The sequence below is a fragment of the Anarhichas minor genome, unplaced genomic scaffold (assembly GCF_050575085.1).
Source record: "Anarhichas minor isolate MPS153535 unplaced genomic scaffold, ASM5057508v1 ptg000011l, whole genome shotgun sequence".
Taxonomy (NCBI): domain Eukaryota; kingdom Metazoa; phylum Chordata; class Actinopteri; order Perciformes; family Anarhichadidae; genus Anarhichas; species Anarhichas minor.
In genome coordinates this window covers 10,192,322-10,206,090 of record NW_027466457.1, presented here as the reverse complement: position 1 = coordinate 10,206,090, position 13,769 = coordinate 10,192,322, and the positions used below count along the sequence as shown (strand labels likewise).

General features: G+C 43.8%; 1 protein-coding gene across 2 annotated transcripts; it reads left to right on the top strand.

Moving 5' to 3' along the window:
* Positions 1-1,112: 1,112 nt before the first annotated feature.
* Positions 1,113-7,573, top strand: taf3 (TAF3 RNA polymerase II, TATA box binding protein (TBP)-associated facto). Of its 2 annotated transcripts, none has more exons than XM_076089347.1 (7): positions 1,113-1,469; positions 1,914-2,156; positions 2,632-4,451; positions 4,539-4,621; positions 5,012-5,282; positions 5,533-5,639; positions 6,698-7,573. In XM_076089347.1, exons 1-7 carry the CDS (start codon positions 1,304-1,306, stop codon positions 6,810-6,812), a joined length of 2,805 nt encoding a protein of 934 aa, XP_075945462.1. In that variant the 5' UTR covers positions 1,113-1,303; the 3' UTR covers positions 6,813-7,573. The 2 variants fall into 2 exon arrangements, with proteins under 2 accessions (XP_075945462.1, XP_075945460.1); XM_076089345.1 differs by having other exon boundaries at positions 2,629-4,451.
* The last annotated feature ends 6,196 nt before the right edge of the window (positions 7,574-13,769 follow it).

The window sequence follows — 13,769 nt, the reverse complement described above, 5'->3', positions numbered from 1 at the left end:
GTCACTTCAAACCACGAGAGGTCCTTGAGCATGAAGCCATAAATGACCACCCAAAAATATTGGGCAGTTTGGTGAAGCAGTGTGCTAAATTAAATGTGGACAGACACAGAGATGCACACTCACTCACACACACATGACTGATCTCATTATAATTAAGAATTAAATGTAACAACCACAATAATAACAATACACACCATAACAGGCACCATTAAAACAAATATGCAGTGGATGCAAAGTGGTCAAAATGAACACTAAAGTGGATCAAACGGATGATCAGTATTTATCCTAACCAAATAAAACAGTTAAAAATTGACCCAAAATAGTACGATTTGGGATGTTATTTAAAACAAATGAGAAAGAGGTCCTTCTTTTGGTATCCGTCATATTTCCCCAAATCGTTCAGATATATTTTACACACATACTGAATGTTCCTCTGCTCAACTTCTACAAGGAACCATGCAGTAGGCAGGTTAACTACCAATCAAACAGTGAAGTCGTCTGCAATCGTCATGATACGCTAAATAAAACCATTACAAATACAAGAAGCTCAATAGTTTACCAAGTCCTTTCCTACTTGATGTTCTAAAACTCAACAGGAAATGAAATTGGACCCACTCTCTCGCCGTTTTTATTCAAAGATTTTATCAAAAAATAGATCGTATGTTTTAATTAAGAGTAACAAAATTACACAACTTCCATGACTAAATAGTTTAAACTTAATTGCCGCTACATAAATAAAGTTAGTCAGTCTGAACCAGGAACCGTTGACGGCATTTTCTTCACTTTAGTGGAGTGACACAGCGGATGTGAAGCGGAAACCAGAACTAGTCATCGGTGTGTGCTGTACGTTAAAAACACGGTTTAAAACGATTCCCGAGCAAATCTCCGGTAACTCAAATCACTCTTAGACATGACTACAATACACATTAAAATGCTCAACTAACTGCCGCATTCTGTGTTACATATTAACTAGATATTTATTTGAACTAACGCCACTAAGTCGTCAAAACGGAGCTGCTGCGCATCTTCAGCGGTTGATGATCCGCTCGAACACAGCAGAGCTGTGTAGGGATTCGCCGATTTGTGCGCATGTGCAATCTGGATTTTGGGGATGGGTCTATCGATGGAATCAAGATGGCGACTCTGGCGAAAGCGCCAATATATTTACTGAAGTAGATGTCCAAAATTAACCGCGGTAGCGGGTTTTCTCAAGCCCCCGAGGGGTTTCCGTGAAACATGAAGGCCGGGACCATGTTTTTGAAGAGGAACTGACCGGGATTTATACCGTAACGAAGTCAGCGAGATGTGCGAGAGCTATGCCCGCTCGCTGCTGCGTGTTTCGGTGGCGCAGATCTGCCAGGCTCTGGGCTGGGATGCGATTCAGCTCACTGCGTGCGATCAGCTGTCCGATGTGCTACATCGGTACATCCAGCAGTTGGCCAGGGTCTGCCATCGGTACTCCGAGCTCTGTGAGTGCTTCGTTTAAGTATCCCGATTACTTTTTTTTAACCCTTACACTTGGAAGTAGTCGATCACGTTGTTGTTAACTGTCTGAAGCTGGCGCCCCCTAGCAAAGGTTGATGTGTCAAAAAAGTACATGGCTAGGTAGCTTCCATGGGTTGTTGTTATTGTGGTTCTGATGCCTTCCAGCTGTGGTCACAACACTGTGTTAGTCGATGCGTTAGCTTAGATAACTCAGCACTGTTTATTGTAAACATATTCACTTCATGCATCTGGGACCTGTTGAACATTACTTCTAGCTTCAAGTGGAATCAATCGGCATACATCCTTGTGTGTGTGCAGCACAATCACAAGCAAACGTTAGCAACCCTAACAGTATAATTTAGTAGTTATGAGGCTTGTACAGTATGCGGGTCAAGGTTTAAAGGACTTGTTGTGATGCTGCGTTTCAGATGGAAGAACGGATCCAGTCCTGGATGATGTCAGCCAGGCCTTCAGACTCCTGGGAGTGAGCCTGAGTGAACTGGAGGACTACGTCCACAACCTGGAGCCGGTGGCCTTCGCCCAACAAACTCCGCTTTTCCCTGTCAGCAAAAACAACGTCCTGCAGTTTCCCCAGCCTGGAGCCCGAGATGCAGAGGAAAGGAAGGATTACATTCCAGATCACATGCCACCCCTGGTCTCCCTGCAAGAAGGTCGGTGCATATAGTGACTACATGGACATCTCTGAGTGTATTCAGTGGTTTCCATCGGTGGAAAGTTCATTTTTTGGTCGACAACATGTTTCAACTAATCCACAGCTTATAGAATATAGTATAAATAATACACTCACATGCCTGTATCAGAAACATTTAGCTAAAACTGCAATTCATCCTCTGTTCATGATGGTTATAATCTTTGTTTTGTTGATTTTGTATTTTCAAAAACATCACTCTGTATAGTTTCAACAAAATCTGAACATTGTGAGAGTTATAGATTGTTTTAGCTCGGCTTACCCAATAAACTGTCAACTGAGGATATGAAACCATATCTTTGGGTCGGGGAACCTCAGTTTTGATGGGCCACCATAATATCCTGTATAAGTGTTCAAAGAGGTGTTGTGATTGTAAAGAATGCTTGGAGATTTATTGAAAACAGTTCTCAACTTCTTGTCTTTTTCCTCACTAGAAGAAGAGGAGGAGGAGGAGGAGGTCCTTGCTGACATGGGCACTTCTGCCGAAGCTATGCAGGTGGCACTGGAGGAGGATGAGGAGGAAATGGATGAGGATGAGACGGTCAATGATGAGAACAACCCACTGAAGAGGCACCTGGACAGTCCTGATGCAGCTATGGGCATGATGCCTACCTCCAAGAGGCCGCGCATGTACCCTGGCCTCAGCCCGGAATGGGGGGTGGAGCCCAGGGAGCCCCTCACCTCTCTCAACCCTCAACGTGTTCCCCCAGGCATGCTGCCTTCTCATGATAGCCTCGACCCCCTGTCACCTGAAACACCTTCTGGAGCCCTGCCTTCCTTCAGACCGCAGCCGGTGGTCCCAAAACACTCTGATCAAAAGGGCCTCACCACTCCAGGAAGAAAGTCCAAGGTCTCATCCCCTGGCAGACAACGGACTAAGTCCCCTAAAGGGGTCATTCCTGTTCCAGTGGGTGGTAGTCCCATCCATTCTCCCAAACAGTCTAAGGAAAAGAAGAAATCTCCAGGGAGGACGAAGAGTCCTAAAAGCCCGAAGAGCCCAAAGGTGAGTTCAGCCAAAGCATCCCAACCCCAGAGCAAGACGGACAGTATGCTCAAGCTCCCGCTGTGCTCGCTGAATGAGAGGATGGGCAAAGAGAACATCCACATGCGTCAAAATATAGAAGACAGGGAGTTAGCCGAGGCCCCCTTAAAGAGACTAGAGCCTGATAACACAGCCATCGATGACTCCATTGATGCTGTGATTGCCAGAGCGTGTGCTGAGAGGGAGCCCGATCCGTTTGCTTTCTCCTCGGGTTCTGATTCGGATAGCAATGGCTTCTCCAGCCCCCGGAGGCTGACCATCATGGAGCCGTCTACACCCAAGCTCTCGATTGGGATCTCGGTAAAAGACACGTCAACACCACTTCACCTACAGGCACACGCAGGCCTAGGAAATTGGACTATGGATGATTCAATCAATGAGGTGATCCGAAAGGTCAACCAGGGGGGTCCATCCGCTCCCCCGCCAAACCTGGGAGACTACGTCTCCTCAGGATCGGCCTCGCCACCTACTCCTGAACCTTTACTCAAGGTGTTTGAGGAGAAGAACAAGATCGTGCCATCGTTAGATGTCAAGAAAAAGCTGAAGAAGGAACTGAAAACTAAAATGAAGAAGAAGGAGAAAGACAAGCCAAAAGACAAGGACCGGGAAAAGGATAAGGGCAAGCTGAAAGAGAAGAGCAAGGATAAGAACAGGGATAAAAACAAGGACTTTTCCAAGGAGGGCAAGATGCCCTGGAAGGATTTTGGAGTGAAGGACGACGAGCACTTCCTCATGCGAGACTTTACTCTGCCCGAGGGCTCCATCAAGATAAAAACCAGAGATGGAGATGGCCCTAAGAAGGAGAAGGAGAAACACAAAAAGAAAGATAAAGAAAAAAGTAAAAAGGACAAAGATAAGAGGGACAAAGGTAAAGACAGGAGCAAGGACGACCGGCAGAAACAATCTGCGTTGGCCCCCTTTGCGCTCAGTGAAATGCCGCCACTGTTCAGCCCCTCTGCCTGCCTGCGCATCCCCTCCATGCTTCCTTCTCTGGCCCCGATCCTCCAGGATAAGGACGTAAAGAGCAAGGAGAAGGACAAGAAGAAGGACAAGAAGGAGAAGAAGAAAAAGAAAGACAAGGAGAAGGATAAGGAGCGAGAAAAGGCCAAAGAAAAGGAGAGGGAGAAAGAAGAGAAGAGGAAAGAAAAGGAGAGGGAAAAGGAAAAACGAGAAAAGGAGAAAGAGAAGGAAAAAGAGAGAATTCGATTGGAGAAGGTAACTCTTTTTGTTTGGTATTAAGTATCCGCGTTAGAGTGTTACTTGTATATATATATATATAACCTGTCCTTCCTGTTTCCTTAGGTGAAAGTAGACACTCCAGCACCTCTACCGTCTCCAGTCATCCCCAGACTGACGCTCAGGGTGGGAGCTGGCCAGGACAAGATGTAAGCACTGAATGAATGTTTCTGGTGGTATTACGCACGTCATATGAGGGTTTCTTTTTCTTTCTATATTCAAAACCAAACTTAAAGATGTTTGTTTCTGCAGCAGTATTATCGTGTCACATACTGCGAGTGCTATATATATTTTTTATTAGTATGATTATCATTATAGCAGCATTAAAAGCTCTGCATAAAGATTCCTCAGATTCATAGTCTTATTTACTCTTTTTTTTGGGGGGATGATAAAGTTCCTGATTTAAATAAAAATGTTTTTCAGTTGAAACAATTATATATTGAAACACATTGTTGACATTCTTTACATCATGAAGCTCACATAGAGATGGAAAAGTCTCCTCTTTGTGTTAACTAGTATTTGTCTCCGTCCATCACCAGTGTTATCAGCAAGGTGGTTCCAAACTCAGAGCCCAAGACGCCAGCACCCAAGACCCCCGCTGCCAAGTCTGGACCTGGGAACCGCCCTCGGACTCCCCCCCCACCCCCGGTGCTCTGCCCAGTCTTGCCCATTCTGCCTCCGCCTCCCTCTCCGCTTCCTCCAGCTCCTGCCCCGTCATCGCTGCTCCCCTCCGCCCCGCTGCTCTCTCCTGCCGCATCCTTCAAAACTCCGGTCCGCAGCGTCGTAACCGAGACCGTCAGCACCTACGTGGTGAGTGCTCTTCCTTTTATTTATTCATAATTAGTGCATGTGATAACACTCTTTATAAAGAGCATACAAAGGACAGTGTGCTTCATCTTTTGAGAGGTTTTCTTGAGTCTAGGTGAACAGGAACTTACACCTAAGATTAAACAAACTAACTGTTGTCTCTTTATTTTCACTAATCCGTTGTTTGCGTAACAGCTGTTTTGTCATTGAGCAGTGTGTTGCTAATGCTTTCTGTGAAATGAATCTTACTTAGATCCGAGATGAATGGGGGAACCAGATCTGGATTTGTCCTGGATGCAACAAACCCGATGATGGCAGTCCCATGATAGGATGTGATGACTGTGATGACTGGTATCATTGGTGAGAGACTTATTCCCCTTTTTCTTCTCTGGCGTGTTGTACCACAGTGTGTGTTTTCTACAAGATCGTAGTTAAGCATACTCTACAAGTTGATCCAGCTATTTGAGTCCGTATCGGACAGATATCAACATCTGTATTTTCTGTAGAGCAGTATAATTTGGCTCATTGGTCGGTTGGTAAGAAAAAAAGTAAAAGCAGAGTGGGGCTTTATTGTAGAACTTCACCTACTTCCAAGGTTCATGGAGAAGGAAAACTATAAATAAACAAATGTGAAGATGTCATAAATTGATTATTCTCATTAAAAAGACTCAAATGTGCAAATGTAAATTAGATGGAAAAAGGTAATTAAATAAAAGATAACCGCATGCTATGTATAGTAAACATTAGAGCCAGCAGCACAGCTATAAATGCAGTTGTTTCATGTTGTGCTCATTCACTTAGTGTTACTCATTAACTCTCTGTAGTCCTGGAGGTCCATCAGTAGTAAGACAGTCTGAGCAGGGCAGTGGATAATTCCTGGATAACAGCAGGAACATTACAGTGAAGCCCTGTAAACATGAAGTGATGGTGTTACAACAGTTTAGCTTGTTTTAAGTTTCCAGAGACACGATGTCACCGAGCCACAGCGCTTTGTGCCGTGTCATTGTGTCCTACTGGTAAAACCATAACGCTTCCAAATGATAGATCTAAATGTAGCAGCTCTGGTCTCTCATTTGCCAAAGCTGTCCGGGTTGAACTCTCACACTTAAAACTGTAGTTATCAGAATGAACAGAATTAGTTGGTTTCAGTATAATGCATGAAGCGTCCCTATAGCAGTGTTCGTTAGCTTTCTCCTGACGGGGTAACTTCACAGGCTCTTCAGACATTGATTGACAGTTGGTGCTTCAGTTAAGTATTAAGCTTATTTGACAGTAATCATTTAGTTAACTTTACATACCTGGAACTGAAGAAAGTGTCCTACCGAACTCAACGACGATTTGGGACAAATCCATATGCTGTTCTATGACTTTGTAGATCTTTTCACCTGCCTGAACCCTCTTCTTCCTCCTCTGCTCAGGCCTTGTGTTGGGATGCTTACCGCCCCCCCCGAGGACCAGCAGTGGTTCTGTGTTAAATGTTCCAGCAGGAAGAAGGACAAAAAACACAAGAAAAGGAAACACAAAGTGCATTGAGACTATGCAAGAAGCACATATTTTGGACTTTTTTTGGACTTGAAAGCCATCACTGAACACTCGTGGCACTGCTGTAAAATAAAAATACAAAGGAAAGTTTAAAATTGTGGCTGGTACTAACATCTGATGATTTTTTTTAAAGGATGTCAGCCATTGCATTGTGAGTTGATAAGGAAAAAAGGCTTTAACCAGCACATATCCAGCCTTAGTTCTCGTGTGGGCTCTTTCCCGTTTCACCTGTAAAACGTTTGCTTGTTGCTTTGGATGTCCAGTCGTAGGCGATCATGACGATTATGTTCGTATGAGGAGGCCGAGACCATCGGTCTGAGACGAGAGCTCAACAAAGCAGAGAACCGGAGAACGACTAACATTCATTGTCCTTATTTCTGTTTCCTTTGTGTTGCCACACAAGCAATGACCACCAAGTCAAACCTTTCCCCAGTCTTCTGCAGTACCATTGAAATGTCATGTATATAACGAGGATGGCATCAGGTGTGTATAAATGTGTCAATACCAACTTCCAAGCCAAGTGCGTTTTGTTCTTAGGATTCTGACTTGTTAAATCCATTTTCAGATGATTGGTTTTTAACTCTAATGATTTCCTGTAATTTCTGTACATTTTTTAAATTTAAAGTTTGTATTTTTATTTTTTCTTCATATGGATATGTCCTGGAGTTAATACTGTAGCTGTGCTTGTAATGTAATTTCAATATTAAAGATGAACGGTCTGTGTACTCGCAGACTTTAAGACGTAAATGTCACTACCATCCAAATTATACCTTTTTTAAATTGATTTCAATTTTTGTTTTCCTAGTAACTGATTGTTTGCATTTGATTGAATGAAATAGAATAGATTGGAAATATTTGAACCAACTTGAGTTTCAGGTGTTGAATTTTGTTCCTGCTCCTTCTAGACGTGATGACATAGTTATCCGTCTCAGCAGTTGGTTACAGTTTAAATCCAGGATCCTCCCATGCAGCAGTCTGTGCAAATGCCATCCTGCACTTCAACTCGTGATGTATGTGGGAGAGTGCTTGGCAGTCCCATTGCACAGGCTGGTGTTTCTAAAAGATCGATCGTGAGGAGCTGTCTCTCGTCTTTAGAAGTGCGTCTGACGATATGTCTCCTGTGCCATTTGCAGCACAGCAGAGTTGTTGTTTTTTTTTGCTTTTCCCTCAACGACCACACGGTGTCCTTCTTCACGCGCAGACACTGGAGCATGCTGCTCATGACATGTACAGACACCGCAGCAGGCTGCTCACAAACCACATTCTGAATGTAGGAAATGTGACAGGTGCCTCTCGGTTGATTCATGTGGAGTCCTTATCTCACAAGTAAAACCAGCTCCAGCAGTGCCATCTGTCATGAGAGGACCTCCAGATGTCTTTGACTGGAAATAGGATTTACAGCCACTCAGATGCTATTAAGACTTAGAAATCTATAGAAGAGAATGTGAGATGTAAAGTGTGTCTCCCCGGCTATCAGTGGACCATCATATTTTATGAGGCAGGTTTTGTGTGTCTGATCTAACTTTTTCCATTTAAGTCAAATGCTCCAGTGAACAGGTTCACAACTGTTAACGTCTATATCAGAGGGTTCTATTCCCAGTCAAGCTTGACTTCACATACTGGACTCTGAAAGGTCGAGATGTTTATCAGATGCTTCTGTTTATTTCTGGGAACAATCAGCACAGCAGTGCTGGCTGGACCTCAGAAGTCTACTCGGTTCACTGCATATCGGAAATGAATTTTGGTGCAAAACCATTTGATTATTTATAAACAGCAGCAGCAGTAGTTTAAAATACATGATTTTGACAGAGTGATGTGATGTGCATAGCAGCATTGTTGTGAACGAGCTGTTCAGAGAGCTTTTAAGAAAAGCTCGTTTAAGTCGTCTAAGGGTAAAAGCATGGACAAGTTGAATTAAAGCTTCTTCAGACATGAATATGTGATAAGTTTGTGTCTTGATTGCTGTTACAAAAATCAGGTTGGAGTCATGACTACATCAGGATACCTTTCAGTCTTTCTACTTTTGGTGCAAAAATAAAGGTTTTGCCCTCATTTAACTGAAGGAAATTGTGACACACCCAATCACTGAATTCAATGCCCTTATTTAGTGAGTGCATTCACAGACAGCAGTCATGGTTTCATTATAAATAGGATTAAACCCCAAGCTCTCTGATACCGTGGTTATATGCGGATGCATCGTATTATCTCTATACTTAAAATACTCATTTACTTTTTAAACTGTCTCTGTCTTTGAGTGTGATGCTCCCATAGATGGCCCTGATGGAAATCTACTCGGTGTCTTCCGATAACAGAGAATTAAAGAGGAAGTGGAAAAGATGATGTGTGAAGTAAAAGGGGAAGTAAAAGTTACTTCTGCACCAAAACAAGCTGACATTTCAATGTGGTGCAGCTTTTTAATCATATGAGACGCATTCACTCAGGCAAGCCCACATGAAAAGTAATTTTAAGACACGAGTTAGACCGGGAAACACAGTATCTTATAAATAAATGAGCAATGAAGCACTTCAGTGATAAACTATTTGCAAATGGATTGAACCAGCAGGTTATTGTTGAGAGACAGAGGAGACTTTGTACGGACCCGAAGGTTAAGGAGGTCATGGTTAGCAGTATCCTCTAATGCTAAAAGGCTAACTCCACTCGTGGCTGTGGGCCTCTCTCCCTCTTCAGTCACACATGCTGGTGTCAGGTCTCGTACAGGAGAAGCTCGTTGCTCGCATCTGTCGCATCGTAAATTGTACTGACCAGTGCGTGTAAAGATAGAGCTCTGCCACGTCTGACATCTCTTATTAGGTTAAATGTTTTCACCTTGTCCAGGTGCATCTACACTGCTTCATAAACAGGATACTGTTCTTGTGTAATACAGAATGTAACTTCTTCTTTGTTAAAGCTCACGTGTGCAGCACTGTGCGTTACTACACGCTGCAGAACACAATGTGCACCGAGCTGGAACAGTTTCAGTTTTAATCCACAAAAACACAGACGGTATTTGTTTGTGCAATCAGTCCCAGGAGAGCCCACAAGTGGTAAAAAAGGGAAAGCTGATTGTAGCTTTCACTCATCACAAGGCCACCTGCAGTGCTGCAAACATGTGCTGCTCTTTGACATATTACATGACAGGCATGAGTGCCTTTCTTTTTCTTTTTGTTCATGCACCAACACCACCTTTCTCTTCACTGTGGATGTGAACAGGATGTGGTTGTTTTCTCAAGAGCGATGCATATTTGCTGCACGTTCACAAGTTACAAAGACATTTCGTTTTCACCTGCCATTTTGTGTCGTATTATTTTCCTCCTCCAACCTCTTTTGAGTTCGCTTTCAACAGGAAAGCATCATAATGAGCCTTTTTTTGGTGCTCTTCACATGTTGGTAGAAAGATAGAAAGGTAGATCAGAGCTCTCTGAGATGCTGTGCTCAACATGACGCCCGTGGCGCTGGCAGTCATACTAAGCAGCAACACATCATAAAGAGCTGGATTTCAGCGTTTAAAATATTCATGTCAGCAGAAAAAAGGGCAGGGCTGGAATGAAGAGGTTTGTGTGCCGCGACCAGAGGAAGTAGAGCCCATCCACGCTGGTCTTCTCGGCTGTGATACCGGCACACACTGACATGACCCTGTTTCAGATGACTTTCCTACTTTATGTCACGGTACTCTAACAGGGCACAACACCTTTGGGAGAATGAGACCTAGATTTAATTTCTCTTGGGTTTCGTGCAAAGAATATTGTTTCAAATCTTTAATCGGGTGCCACAGTGACAGCAAAACATGCTTTAAGCGTGTTAGTTATGAATATGTGTACAGAAACGGCCTCGCCTTCATCATATTACCGGCTATATGGCTCAGAACTTAGGTCTCTGTCCAATGCAAATTAACATGCAAAGAGTTTTTGTGATATGCCAATCTCAATACTCTTCAATATGCCATCAGTTGGTTGGGGCTTCCAGTATTTTCATCGTAATGAGGAAAGTCCTCTCCCAGATCGTTCTGCAGAATTACATACAGGTACATGTCATGAATGTATGTACATTATGCTCTGGAATACTGTAGGTAGGCCCATAGCTGGAACCTGTCATTATTTAACAAGTATTCATGCTGACTACAATGTGTGCTTATATTCTAGCAAGCTATCTTTATCCCTGTCTAACATAAAGCAACAATGGCAGGAGGCTGTCAGCTCTCCACCTGTCACCCACTGGTGTATCATCAGCCAGCCCACGGGGGCGACAGTGACATGTACATCTTCGCATGAGCTGCATAGAGAGTGGTTGCTTTGTTTACCTGCAATATGTACAGGTGATGAGCAGACAAATAATTACATATACTGGGCAGAGTTTTGAGGATTTCAGGCTTCATAGACCCGTTGAAAGAAGTATGTGGAGCATTCATACATGCCAACGTGCACAGAAGTGTGACACAAAACCAGGACTTGTGGATGAGATCTTGAAGCAACGGTGTCTATGTTTCCTCTAATTTCCCCCCCAATCTGACAGTGGTAATAAATCATCTGTGTCCAATTTGTTGAAGTTTTCCTCATATGGGTGTCAATTAGTGCAAGAGTGCTACTGTGGCCACAGCTTTACAGCCTGCAAACTGGGCTGCCGCAGGCAGCACAATGCATTAGCGCACGATGAGCTGTCAGAGAGGATTATTTCAGCCACGCCAGTCAGCGAAGGGGGTGGGCGCCGCTCTGCTGCACTAAACCGAGGAAAAAGAGTGGGCGGGAGACGGAGAAAGGGAGAGAAACACATAGAGGAAAGAGGGAAAGAGAAGAAAGTGTCCATTACACCGGGTGGATTTTTCCAGAGCACCGATGTTGGAACACTCTTCTGAGCTGGCCCTGGTGCAGAGTTTGTATGCCAACAGCATGCGCTGTCCCCCCTCTGCGACCGGGATCTCTGTCAGGAATGAGGACCTGCCTATGAGGTACGTCGGGGTTGGCCCCTCATTCAAATGGGGGCTAGGCTTTTGTGGAGCAGCCCGTGTTTGGACTGTGTCTTTGTCTGGGCTGAATATTGTCATAGGATGTATTGTTTCCAGTTGAGGCGTTCTCTCATGCTGTGACTGAGTGACTGTGGGCAGGGTGTGGGATTTTTTTTTTCTTTTTTAGGATCCAAGAAACCATGTATTTGACTCGAATGAATTTGGCCATGCATGTCAATCCCATCATCCAGACAAAAATGATTCAATCATTTTTGTCGTGGGATTAGTTCTAAATTGTATCTGAAAAGAAAAATCAATACCTCACAGCATTCTCATGTCATTGAATTACCTTCCTCTTCTTTTCAAAGTTCCACAAGGACTCAGGTACTTGCATGAACTATAAAGAAAGAAAGAGAGAGGAATGTGATGCAGGTGTTTGTCTCTGAAATGAAAAAGACAAACCCGTGGGATATAACCCAGGCCTTACTGTACTCCCTCAGTCCAAAACAAGAAAATATATCAATCATCTTTAAAAGAACAAGAAGGAACACATACATCCATCATGGAATTTGCATTAATGAACTGGATCCTGATGAGGCCGTGTTATCATGCGTGCTCATCTTGACCCAGTAGGTTTCCTCCAGAAAGAATAAGATGAAGTTCTCTCTCTCCATTTTGAGAGCCCTTTAGTTGGTCGCCATTCTGCAAATTATTTCACGAAAGGCAGAGCTGAGGAAAAAGTGTGCCTCCAAATTCGAAGTGACGTATTAAAAAAAACATGATGTGACCCATTTGGGTTTTAAAGCTGGCCTATTTTTACACCGTGCAGTTTGTCACGAAGGCGGTTGAAAATTTAAATGCTGGATGAGAATGATGGGTGATGGGTGAGTGGGACCTCGGCTCCACTGCATGAGGGGAAAACATTTGATGTAAACAACAAAAGCATGGTACGTGTGGAGGATTAGGATAGGATTACAGTAGTAATAATCTGAGATTAAGAAAAGGAGGCTAGTATTAGAAGGCGCTGGCAACTAGGCATCCGCCTCTGGAATCCAGTCAAAAAAACATTTCTTAGAAAAGCGGACACGCATAAACTTGTGCGGTGGCATAATGAACGGTATAGAAAACTGTGTATATTGTATACCAATGAGAGAAACAGGAGCGGCTCTTTACGAGAATCCTGCTCCTTCTATAACAAATCCATTCAATGAGATCCCCCGAGAGCTAACTGAGTCGAAGGAAATATGTGGATGCTGCAGATGGGATGGCATTATTATATTGTTCCTCCATTTGAATGAATCCTGAGTCTCCAGAGAGGTTCAGACTATCGGTAATGCATGTTACATAGTGGGCTCGTCTGCATGTATGGCAAAATAGGTTGCACATCATGCACGCTCTGCGCTCGTATACAAGTTGCCTTAATATTGCTATGGATACGAGGATTAAATCGGATTTCATAAATGGGGGGTTGTTTCTCAACACTCGCTATGAATAATATTTTTGGATTGTGCAGCTGCTGGAGCAATACTGAAAGGTTTGATAATTAGGCTAGGACCCCCCCCCCCCCACCTTGCCTCTCTGCTATTTGACAATGCCCCCCCCCCCCCCCCCCCCCCCCACCCACCTCTCTCTCCCCAAGTGTAGAGGCCTCGCCCTGCAAGTCCAAAACAACAAAAGAAGATAAGCTTCCCCTCCCCCAGGGAAAGAACCAGTCCAGCACAAAAGGGGAAAATGACCTATGACCCTGGGGGAAAAGCATGGCCGGAGACAGCAAGAAAAACTGCATTTGAACCACCTCACTTTCGACTGGGAGAGATGTATGGACCTGTATGCAATGTGAGCCAATAAACAAGCTGGTCAACAGGCACCTGATATAGACCATGTGTAAACAGGAACAATCGATATTAATCTTGATAAGTACCTGGATTTTATATAGAAACATGTCACCAATACACACGAACAGGGGCTGAAGTCTTATAATGGGCAATTTCTCTCTGAAAAGGCTGCAG

Excerpts from the sequence above, each read along its gene's own strand:
- taf3 (XM_076089345.1), top strand. The coding sequence starts at position 1,304 with ATGTGCGAGAGCTATGCCCGCTCGCTGCTGCGTGTTTCGGTGGCGCAG. Across the intron at positions 2,157-2,628 it reads CCTGGTCTCCCTGCAAGAAG|AAGAAGAGGAGGAGGAGGAG; the intron begins GTCGGTGCATAT and ends TTTCCTCACTAG. Across the intron at positions 4,622-5,011 it reads GGAGCTGGCCAGGACAAGAT|TGTTATCAGCAAGGTGGTTC; the intron begins GTAAGCACTGAA and ends GTCCATCACCAG.